Raw genomic sequence first — 12,595 nt, 5'->3', positions numbered from 1 at the left:
TTTGGTTAACAACTTACTTTCGCATTTTGGAAAAGGCTTAGTCCAACCAACTATAAATTCATTTACAACTTCACATCGGCTCACAGTAGGACCAATTAATACGAACCTAAATGTAAGAGTAAAAAACAATTCTGTTTACTCCTGTGTGAATTGTGGAAAAGTTCAGAAAAACTGAGGAATTAATATCAAAGAAAAGGGAGATATGAAAGAAAGTCCTGCTGGTAATTGGAAAGAATGCTATAAATAAATGAGGTCATGAAAAAATGGTGGATGGATTTGATTATCTCAAAATAAAGGTTTCTTCAAAACCAAAGGTAATATCAGAATTCTTGAAAAAGAATGATGAAAGTAAAATCTTCATGAAAAATATTGTTTATAACAATCCAATAATAATTCAAAAACTATCCTTTGGGGAATGGGTAGCATCTTTTAATTTTTTTTCCTTGTGTAGATTCCAAGTATTTTCCAAAGGATATTAAAAAAAAATCCTATGAAGTTGGTAATTTTTTGTTCTGAAAGAAGACTATGATATCAAGGGGGTGCTGCCAGGACAAGCAAGTGAATTGGGTTTGAATGAAGGGGTTGCTATGTTAAGTAACCCACCTCACTTTCTCTTCCAAAGCCATCTGAGTCCAGTTACAGATATTAATCAAGACGACTGGAGATGGCCCTGGATGAGAGACAATCAGGGCTAAATGTCTTGCCCAAGGTAATACAGCTAGTATTAAGTGTCTGAAGCCAGATTTGAACTCAGGTCCTTATGACTTCAGGACTGGTGCTCTATGCATCATACCACCTAGGAAGAAAATATTATTATCACTTGAATTTTTTTTGAATTACACAGTTTACATACAACTATATCAGCAACAACAACACATTTAAAACTATGTAAAATAACAACAGCATTAATAGTAAAGCATCCAGAAAATCTTATAAAAGAAACAATACCAAAAAAAAACCACAGGAAGAGACTATTTTTTTATTATTATTATTATTATTATCTTGTGAAAATAAGGGACTGTCTTTTTCCTATGAGAGCAGTCTGATTACTGAAAGAGCAAAGAACTGTTGAGCACAAAAACCCTAAATGAGTTTGAAAATTAATTTTAGGAATAGAGATTAAACTACCAGGCCAAGAAAAAGGATTATATCATTTTGTGAAGAATGCAAGATACTACCCCACCCCCACCCCCACATTTAAATGTGAGTGGTTGGATTATCCAAAGGGCCATAAAGGGTACCTTTGTGAATTAACCATTATAGTGATAAATATTTTTTTATTATGTATTTGACAAATATCAACAAACTCACACCTTTCTCTACACAAAGAATAGATATGGAAGACTATATCTGAAATCATGAATTTCCTCTATGGCATTTTTAAATAAATATTTCTAACTTAACATGGTAATTCTAGGTATTCTGAGGAGCTTATAGATTCATTTCTTAATCTTGAACCATATTTTCCAACATATGAATCAGTAGTCAATAAACATGTATTAAGTGCTGATTCTCTCAATCACTGGGAATATGAAACTAGACAGAAGACAGTCTTGACTCAAGGAGCTTACAATCTAATGAGAGAAACAATGATCAAAAGAAATATACATCCTCAACTTCTCTATATATGTATAGCAAGATACAGCAGGAAAACCTAGAAAGAGAAATCCTATTCAAAGTAACCTCAGACAATACAAAATACCTGGGAGTCTATTTACCAAGACAGACTCAGAAACTTTGAAAACAATTATAAAACACTTCTCACACAAATTAAATCAGATTTAAATAACTGGGAAAATATCAACTGCTCATGGATAGGTAGAGTTAATATGATAAAAATGACAATTCTGCCAAAACAAAACTTCCTGTTTAGTGCCCTACCAATCAAAATTCCAAAAAATTACTTTAATGAGTTAGAAAAAGTTGTAAGTAAATTCATATGGAGAAATAAAAAGTCAAGAATCTCCAGGAATTTAATGAAAAAATGTGCAAAAGGGGGCTTAGCCCTACCTGATGTAAAATTACATTATAAAGCATCAGTCATCAAAACTGTTTGGTATTGGCTAAAAAATAAGAGTGGTGGACCAGTAAAATAGACTAGGTGCATTAGCAGGAAATGATTATAGTAATCTGCTGTTTGATAAACCCAAAGAGTCCAGCCATTGGGATAAAAACTCTCTCTTTGATAAAAACTGCTGGGAAAATTGGAAGTTAGTATGGAAGAAACTTATATTAGATCAACACCTCACACCCTTAACCAAGTTAAGATCCAAATGGTTACAGGATTTAGACATAAAAAACAATACTATAAGCAAGTTAGAAGATCAAGGACTAGTTTACCTGTCAGATCTATGGAAAGGGGAGCAGTTTATGACTAAGGAAGAGATGGAGAACATCACAGAAAACAAACTAGATGATTTTGATTACATTAAATTGAAAAGCTTTTTCACAGATAAAACCACTGTAACCAAGATCAAAAGAAATGTAGTAAATTGGGAAACAATCTTTACAACTAATGATTCTGACAAAGGACTCATTTCTAAAATATACAGAGAACTGAGTCATATTTTTAAAACAAAAAAACATTCCCTAATTGACAAATGGTCAAAGGATATGCAAAGGCAATTTACAGATGAGGAGATCAAAACAATCTATAGCCATATAAAAATTGCTCTAAATCATTAATTATTAGAGAAATGCAAATTAAAGCTTCATTGAGGTACCACCTCACACCTCTCAGACTGGTTGATATGACCAGAAAGGATAATGATCATTGTAGGAAGGGTTGTGGGAAATCTGGGACACTATTACACTGTTGGTGGAGTTGTGAACTCATCCAACCATTCTGGAGAGAAATTTGGAACTATGCCCAAAGGGCAACAAAAATGAGCATACCTTTTGATCCAGCAATACCACTACTGGGTCTATACCCTGAAGAAATGATAAAAAAGTGTAAAAACATCACTTGTACAAAAATATTCATAGCAGCCCTGTTTGTGGTGGCAAAGAATTGGAAATCAAGTAAATGTCCTTCAAATGGTGAATGGCTTAGCAAACTGTGGTATATGTATGTCACGGAAAGCTATTGTTCTATTAGAAACCAGGAGGGAATGGGAATTCAGGGAAGCCTGGAGGGATTTGCATGAACTGATGCTGAGTGAGATGAGCAGAACCAGAAAAACAGCAACATGGGGGTGATGTTCAACCTTGATGGACTCACTCATTCCATCAGTGAACCAATCAGGGAAAATTTTGGATTGTCTGCAATTGAGAATACCATCTGTATCTATATAGAGCCGTGAAGTTTGAAGAAAGTTCAAGGACTATTCCCTTTAATTTAGAAAAGAAAACCAGATATCTTATTGTCTGATCTTGTTATCTCTAAGACCTTTTGTTTCTTCCTTAGGGAGATGATTTCTCTCTCACACTCAATTTGGATCAATGTACCACATGGAAACAAAGTAAAGACTGACATATTACTTTCCATGGTGGTGGTGGTGAAGTAAGATTGGGGGGGGGGGGAATTGTATAACTCAAATAAAATCTTTGATAAAAAAGAAATATACAAAGAAGCTACATAAGGATATATGAGAAATAATTAACAAAGAATTGGCACTGAAATTAAGAAGAGTTGGGAAAGTTGGGAAAGAAGACAGGATTTTGGCTGCGACTTCAGGGAAGCCAGAAGGCAGAGAAATGGAAGGAGAGCATTCCAGACATGAAGGATGCTAGAGGTTACCTGAGAGATGGAGTGTCTTATTCATGGAACTAAAAGGAGGCTAGTGTCACTAGTTCAAAGTGTATGTTGTAGAGGGTAAAATGTAAAAGACTGGAAAGATGTATGTATGTGGGGAGAGAGCAGAATGCATGGGTTGGTTCTAAAATTCTTTGAAAACCAAAAAAAGGATTTTTGTATTTGACCTTGGGGAATTATAGACATTGGAGTTGATTGAGTAGAGAGAGGAATGACATGGTTGAACTTGTACTTTAGAAAAATATTTTCAGTGGCTAAATAGAAGATGATTTGAGCTGGGGAGAGACTTGAGGCAGGCAGACCAACCAGCAAACTATTGCAATAATCCAGATATGAAGTGATGAAGACCCACATTAGAGTGGTGGCAGTGTGAGTGTGAGAGGAGAGAAAGGGGTGTATTGCACAAAAGGGTGTATTTGAGAGATGGTGCATATATTTTACTGTCCTGTGTTCATCAAGATTTGACTTGATTTGGAGGATACTGTCAAGGTTTTTTTTTTTTATGAATTTTCTATTGCTTATTCCTCCTCTATGTCAACTGGTATCAATCAAGCCAAAATCTCTCTCGTGTTCATGTTTTTGCTCAAACTTAACATGATGAGCAAGACAATATGACTAATGAAATGATTTTTCATGTTGTCTTGGGGAGTAAATAAAACCAATTCTGCAAATTCATTCATATCCTTGAGGAAAAAATTATGAGCTATTTCTTCATTTAGCTATAATTTATGTCTTCATTTATGATGAAACATTATCAATATGGATATGGTTTGCTTGCTTAAGAAGCATCTCAACTTAGACCCTGGACAAAGATTTCATTTCTAGAGTACCAGACAAAGCATGTTTATACATTGTCTAAAAACTATGGTACTTGGTGGGATTTGCCCTCTTTTGTGTCAAACCATTGTCATCATTGAAGAATGAGAAAGCCCATGAAGAAATGAAGGCCTGAATATGTTATTTAACCTTTATCTGTTTCAGTTTCCTCAGTTACAAAATGACAATCATAATAGCATGCATTTACCTCCTAGGGTTGTTGTGAGGATCAAATGAAATAATATTTGTAAAGAAATTAGCACAATTCTTGGTCCATAGAAGGCATTTAGTAAATCCTTCTTGCCCTTCTTTTTTTAAGCTCCTTCCCTTATACTCCTTCCTTCTTTTTTCTGTTTTTTTTTTGAAAGGCAAATGGAGTTAAGTGGCTTGCCCAAGGCCACACAGCTAGGTAATTTATTAAGTGTCTGAGACCGGATTTGAACCCAGGTACTCCTGACTCCAGGGCCGATGTTATCCACTGCACCACCTAGCTGCCCCTACTCCTTCCTTCTTTCCTTTCTTCCTTTCTTTCTACTTTCTTTTGTTTCTCACTTCCTTCCTCCCTCCCTCTTTCCTTTTCTTCTCCCCCTCCCTTCCTACTTCTTTCCTTGCATTTTGCACTAGTATGTTTCATAGGTCTCTGTGAAATTATCACTCCAAAGAAATTATCACCTAATCATCATGTCACTACTGATACCTTTATAATTATCTAGCCTGGCCCTCAATCAGCACTATTGCCAAGACTATAATTGAAGCTGTTCTACCCTGAAAGAACTTGCTACAATTTTTGTATCTTTGGTTTTAGTCTTCAAGGATGCAAAGTCACTTCTAAACCACAAAAAGGCATTGTAATTAGATTTTTGCTGAGTATCCATCAAAAGGACACAATAAATAAAAGACAAAAATTAATAGACTTCATAATGCAAATATGAAAGAATTTTATGTGGTAAAATACATTCCCTATAGAGGAAAATATGGAAATGGAGTGGGGAAAACATTTGTAATAAATATATGAGATAAAGATCTGATATCCAGAATTTATAAGGAAAGTGTATGTACATACACATATATGAAACTTGTAATAATATAATATTTTTTAAAACTGTACCATATAGAAAATGGGGATGATTATCCTAGAGAAGAAATGATTTTCCAAGAACATGACTGCAGTCTCCCAACATTTCAAATTCAGTTATAGGGGTTGTCACAATAAAAATCTGAAATCAGATTAACTCTGTTTGGCTACAGAAGATAGAACTAATTAGTGGAAGTTAAAGAGGTAAATTTAAGCTCAATATAAGAACATTTTTAAAAAAAATTGTAATTGCCCAGCAATGGAGTAGACAGCCACAGAATATAGTGATTGGTAGTTTGGTATTGTAAAGAACTCTGGACTTGAAGCACAGTCTTAAATAGTTGGGAGCACTGGGGATGACCAAGGGTGGAATCAAAATAGAAGCATGAAACTAAGAAGCTCCTAGAGCTTTTCCTAAAAGAACTTTAATTGAAGCATCTAAACAGACCTTAAAGCAACAGAACCCACAAAAAATTCTCAACTCAAGATATCATGGAGGAACTTCAGTAAAGGTCTATCTCCTGTGGGTAAAAGGGGAATATCACAAAGCATAGGGAGGAGAGCCGGAAAGTTAGTGGGAAGTTCCTAGCTGTAGCACAGCTCAGGTCTGGGTTTAGCAAGTCTGAGATGTAGCAGGTTAGCAGTGGGGATCCCAACCCTAGTTCAGAAGACAAAGTGCAAATCCCAGGAATGCTGGTATAACAGGCAGGATTGGGTTGGGCCACCCTAACCCCAGGAGCAAACCTCTGGCACTTGAAACTCCAAATGCAAGTGGCAAGTCAGGGACTAGATGCCAGGTGCCAGCACAAAAAAGTTTGTGACTGTGCCCCCTTTGTTTCAGAGACCAAACTCAACTATCAAAATGAGTAAAAAAATCAAAAAAAGTGTTAACCATAAAAAAACACTATTCTAATAAAGATGATAAAAATGTCATCTCAGAAGAGGACAGTAGTAAGAAAATGCCTATTTGTGATGCCTTAAAGGTTTTTTGAATTGGTCTCAAATTAAAAAAGATGTAATGGAAGAGCTCAAAAAAAGATTTTAAAAACCAAATGGAGAAAAGAAATGAGAGTCATGCAGAAGAATGTGGAAAATTGATTGAAGAAATCAACTCTTTTTAAAGTAAAATTGACTAAATGGAAAAGAAAAACAACTCATTTAAAAGTAAAATTAATCAACTGAAAAAGGAAACATTGACAAAAATAAAACTCTAAAAATTAGAATTAGACAAATGGCAACTAAATGATTCTATGAGACTCCAAGATTCCATTAAACAAAACCAAAAGGCTGACAATATAGAAGAAAATGTAAAGTACTTCTTAGGGGAAAAGCCTGATTTGGAAAATAGATCCAGAAGAGATAATTTAAGAATTATTGAGCTATCTAAAAGCCATGATCAGAAAAAGATCCTGGGCAATATCTTTCAGGAAATCATCATGGGAAATTGTTTGAAACTTCTGGTACAAGAAGACAAAATGATGCTTGAAAAAAATCTATCTAGCATTCCCAGAAAGATATTCCAGAATAAAAACTCAAAGGAATATTGTAGCCAAATTTCAGAATTCTCAGCTAAAGAAGAAAATATTGCAAGCAGTCAAAACCAAGCAATTTAAATACCAAGGAGCAATAGTCTGGATTATACAGGATTTATCCACTTCAACGTTAAAGGATTGAAAGGCCTAACATATGATATTACTGAGGGCAAATAAGCTTGGATTGTAACAAGAATCAACTACCCTGCAAAAGTCAGCATATTTTTCAGGGAAAAAGGTGAATTTTCAATGAAATAGAGGACTTTACAACTTAACTGTTAAAAAGACCAGAACCAAACAGAAAATTTGATCTTCAAATACAAGACTCAAGAGGTGTGTAAAAAGGTAAACAGAAGGGGAGAAAATCAATAAGATTAAACTGTCCGCCTCCCTACACAGGGAGACAATACCTATAATTCTTGAGAATTGTATTTCTCTTAGGATGATTAAAAGTAGTATATCTTAATGGAGGGTATGGGTATAAATTGAGCATGAAAGTGATGATGCTTTAGCTGGTACTTGAACTCATGTTGGGTAGTTTGGGGTGGAGTGTTCCTTGGATATAAATGAATCTTGAAGTGATGATACTTTACATGATACTTTAGCCTAGAGGGTTGTATTTCTTTAGGGATAATCAGAAGGAGTGTACTTGGAAAAGGGTGTGGGTATAAATTGCGCATAATTTGATTATGCTTATAGCTCTTGAAAATTTTAATTCTAATGGAACATTTGAAGGCAATGTATTTGACCAGAGGCTGTAGCTATGAAATAACTATGAGGTAATGATGCTTATAAGTCAATCAAACAATCAATCAACCCTTGAGAACTGTACTTCTATCAGGACAGATAAAATGGAATACTCTTTGACAAGAGGATACAAGACAGGTATAAAACAAGACTAGGGGGAAAAAAGGATTATAATGAAAGAAGTAGTCAGAGGCATTAGAGGATAAATAAGATCATGAGAAGGTTCACAAAAAAGGGAAAAGGAAAGGTTTGAACACTGAGTAAATCTTACTCTCAATAGATTTGCCACAAAGAGGCAAGAACATATATTCCCAATTGAGTTTAGAAATTTATCCTATCCTAGGAAAATGGGAAGGGGAGGGGAAAATGAGAAATGAGCATGGGGGAAAAGCAAAAATAAAAATAAAGGAAAAACTAAAGTAAAAGTTAAAAAAGTAAAGGGTAAAGGGAGAAGGAAAGGGAAGAGGGCTAAGAGAAGGGAGGACTAATTGAGAGAGACAGTAGACAGAAGAAAAACACTGATGAGAAGGGATAGGGGAAAGGAAAAAGAAAAGCACAGACAGGGAAAAATTGTTCTGTAAGAAATCATAAGCAACTGGACTTTAGAAAGGCTTGAAGAGTCTTGTATGAATTGATGTTGAGTGAAATGAGCAGTACTAGGAGAATGCTGTGAGATAGATCAACTATGATGGCTGTAGCTCCTCTCAACAGTTAAATAATCAAAGACAAGAGGGGCCTGTTATAGAAAATGATATCCACATCCAGAAAAAAAAACCCAATATGGTGTTTATATGCAGAACAAAGCCTGCTATGTTCATTGTTTTAAAACTTTCTAATTTATCACTTTTAAAACTATCTTTTGGGGAGGCTAGGTGGAGTAGTGGATAAAGCACCGGCCTTGGAGTCAGGAGTACCTGGGTTCAAATCCGGTCTCAGACACTTAATAATTACCTAGCTGTGTGGCCTTGGGCAAGCCACTTAACCCTATTTGCCTTACAAAAAAAACCCTAAAAGAATGAAGGATAAAACATCATCAATATGGAAACAGGTTGTACATGTACAACTTTTACCAGATTGTTCACTGCCATGGGGATGGGGAAGGGAGAAGGAAGGGAGAGTGGTAGAAAAATGTGGAACCCATAAAGTTGCAAATGGATGAATGCTGTTCTCAGCATTTTACCTTTGCATATAATTGGGAAAAAAACAAAGAAAATAAATAGAAAAAGAAAAAAAGAGTTGGAAGCTTCGAAGTCAATTTAGAACAATTCATTGAATTGTTAAATTCCTAAACAGTTCACTTCTCTAAAGTATATCTTATGAGTGAATAGCCAGACTTTGCTAAAGACAAATGAAACTTCTATTAAGAAGAACCTTAAATGAAGCCAAATTTAATAATTTAAAAATGAAGCCAGATGTAATAATAGCTAATAATAATAATAATAATAATAATAATAATAACCACCTAGTGGCATGGTGGATAGATCATTGGGCTTGAAATCAGAAAGATTCATCCTCAAGAGTTCAATCTGGCCTCAGACTCTTACTAGCTGTGTGACTCTGGGCAAATCATTTAACTCTATTTGCCTTAATTTCTTCATTGATAAAATGAGTTAGAGAAGAATATTTTAAAGTACTCTAGAATGTGTGGCAAGAAAACACCAGAATTGGATTGCAAAGAGTTAAACAGTACTAAACAATAGCAAAAAAATTATAGATAGTATGTATATAGCACTTTAGGGTTTGCAAAGCAGTTTACAATGTTATATCACTTGAAGGGAAGAAAATGGAGTAAGAATTTACTATGTATCAAATATTGTGCTAAACACATTTACAAATCTATATCTCATTTGATGTTCACAACAACCCTACAAGGTAGAATGGATAAAAAAATTGAAGAGTTTACTTGTCCAGGATCATATATTCAATATAGTCTGTGGCAGGACTTGAATTCAAGTCTTCCTGACTCCAGGGCTAGTACTCTTATTTACTGCACTACCCAGTTTGCCGATTCACTTCTTGCCTTCTGGGGTCAAACAGAACAAGTCCAATCCTTCTTTGCAAATGACTAACAACCATGGGAGCTATATTTCCTTTTCCCCCAAGTTCTTTATTTTTCATAATCAACCAACATTTATTTCAACATTCATTTTTGTAAATTTTATCTGTTCCTGCCTTCCTTCCACTCTCTGCATGACAGCATGCAATCTAATATAGGTTATGCATGTACAATCATGCTAAATCTATTTCCATGTTAATCATGTTGTGAAAGAAGAATCAGAACAAAAGAGAAAAAAACCACAAGAAAGAAAAAAACAAACAAAAGTAAAAATAGTATACTTTGATCTACATTCAGACTCCAAAATGTTTTTTCTGGATAAGGATGATATTTTCCATCACAAGTCTTTTAGAGTTGTCCTTGATCAGTCAACTGCTGAGAGGAGCTAAGTCCATCTTACTTCATCATCATACAATTTTCCTGGTACTATGTACAATGTTCTCCTGGTCCTGCTCACTTCATTCAGTATCAATTCATGCAAGTCTTTCCAGGTTTTTTCCTGAAATCTGCCTACTCATCATTTCTTCTAGAACAATAATATTTCATAACATTCATATACAATAACTTGTTCAGCCATTCCCCAACTGATGTATATTCACTCAATTTCCAATTCTTTGTCACCACAAAAAACAACAACCATTTTTTCATATGATTACAGATAATTTTAATTTCTTCATCTGAAAACTGCCTTTTCATATCCTTTGGCCATTTGTCAATTGGGGAATGACTTGTATTTTTATACCAAATTCAACTGACTGGGAAATTACTCTTTCTTCCTTGAAATCAATAGATTATCTGAGGACTCAATGCATTTTATAAATTCTATTTGCAATTTGTTTTTTAATTCTGGAATTTAGACCTTGAACCTAGATTAAAACCTTCACCAGAAAAAACTTTCACAAGCTAATCTCATCATTTCCAATTAGACATACTACTTCTCAACAGGGTTTTCTTATACCCATTGAAGAGAGGAGGAAGAGGGAGTTGTGACTTCAAGAGGTCACTTCATGAGCATACCACAGTGACCACTCCAGGACAACACTTAGAAGATTGTTACCATACTGCCCTTCTCCACCCTTTTTCCTCTTCCTATGCTCTCAGGTTTTCTTTTCTCCATATAAATACCCTCCAATGCTTTTTTTCTAATTGTCTTTTGGTGTGATTTAAGGTCCTTCATTATTTTGGTCATCCTTTTTTGAATGTTCAATAAAAATAATTAATATCCTTCCTAAAATGTGGCAATTAAACTAAACAAAATATTCTCCATAAGGTCTGACTTAGGCAAAGAAACCACAATTTGAGTCCTGACCTGAAACTAAGTAGTTGGTTATCCATAGGTAAATCACCTGATTTCTCTGATCTAAGCTTCCTTTTCTTCCTTATTTATTCAATAAAATGACAATAGCAGATTTTTATTTTTTTAACAAAAGAATTGGCCTGTTAGTGATAAAACACAGTAGAAATGTGAGTTGTTATTACTAGGAGTTCCTGTACATTTTCAAAGTGAGGATGGAAGATCATTTGAAGAGATTCACTCTTCAAGTATGGCTTGAGCTATGTGATCTCTGAAGGTATGTGCAGCAGTAGGCATATACAGCAGTTAGTCTAAGAAGATCAGAGTTCCTGAATGCTAAACCTGAGACTGAGAAAACCAAGTTGAATGGTGCCAGAAAAGACATTTGACAACAAAAAAGTTTCAAAACATTGTATATTTCTTTATTTTTTAATTATAAAGATTTTATTTATTTTGAGTTTTACAATTTTTCCCCTGATCTACTTCCCTTCCCCCACACCTCCCACAGAAGGCAATTTGCCAGTCTTTACATTGTTTCCATGGCATACACTGATCCACATTGAATGTGATGAGAGAGAAATCATATCCTTAAGGAAGAGACATAAAGTATAAGAGATAGTAAGACCAAACAATAAGATATCAATTTTTTTTCTAAATTAAAGGTAGTAGTCCTTGATCTTTATTCAAACTCCACAATTCATTCTCTGGATACAGACAACCCCAAATAGTCCCTGACCGTTGCACTGATGGAATGAGAGAGCCATTGATCATCTCCCCAGCCCCATGTTACTGTTAGGGTGTACAGTGTATTTCTGCTCATTTCACTCAGCATCAGTTCATGCAAATCCCTCCAGGCTTCCCTGAATTCCCATCCCTCCTGGTTTTTAATAGAACAATAGTGTTCCATGACATACATATACCACAGTTTGCTAAGCCATTCCTCAATTGAAGGACATTTACTTGATTTCCAATTCTTTGCCACCACAAAGAGGGCTGCTATGAATATTTTTGTACAAGTGATGTTTTTACACTTTTTTATCATCTCTTCAGGGTATAGACCCAGTAGGGGTATTGCTGGATCAAAGGACATGCACATTTTTGTTGCCCTTTGGGCATAGTTCCAAATTTCCCTCCAGAAAGGTTGGATGAATTCACAGTATCACAGATTTCCCACAACCTTCCAACAATGATCATTATCCTTTCTGGTCATATTGGCCAGTCTGAGAGGTGTGAGGTGGTACTTCAGAGAAGCTTTAATTTGCATTTCTCTAATAAGTAATGATTTCAAGCAATTTTTCATATGACTACAGATTGCTTTTGA

General features: G+C 34.9%; 1 protein-coding gene across 1 annotated transcript in view; it reads right to left on the bottom strand.

Annotated features, from left to right (window-relative positions):
* Window positions 1-12,595, bottom strand: part of LOC141511937 (membrane cofactor protein-like) — a 107,216-nt gene that overhangs the window by 65,459 nt on the left and 29,162 nt on the right. Inside the window, exon 5 of the mRNA XM_074220903.1 lies at window positions 18-106. Within this exon, the coding sequence (XP_074077004.1) occupies window positions 18-106 (89 nt within the window). The remainder of the gene's footprint in view (window positions 1-17; window positions 107-12,595) is intronic.

Source organism: Macrotis lagotis, chromosome 2, assembly GCF_037893015.1.
Source record: "Macrotis lagotis isolate mMagLag1 chromosome 2, bilby.v1.9.chrom.fasta, whole genome shotgun sequence".
NCBI lineage: Eukaryota > Metazoa > Chordata > Mammalia > Peramelemorphia > Peramelidae > Macrotis > Macrotis lagotis.
Note: the sequence above shows the minus strand (reverse complement) of the source record. Positions and strands in the feature narration are given on the sequence as shown.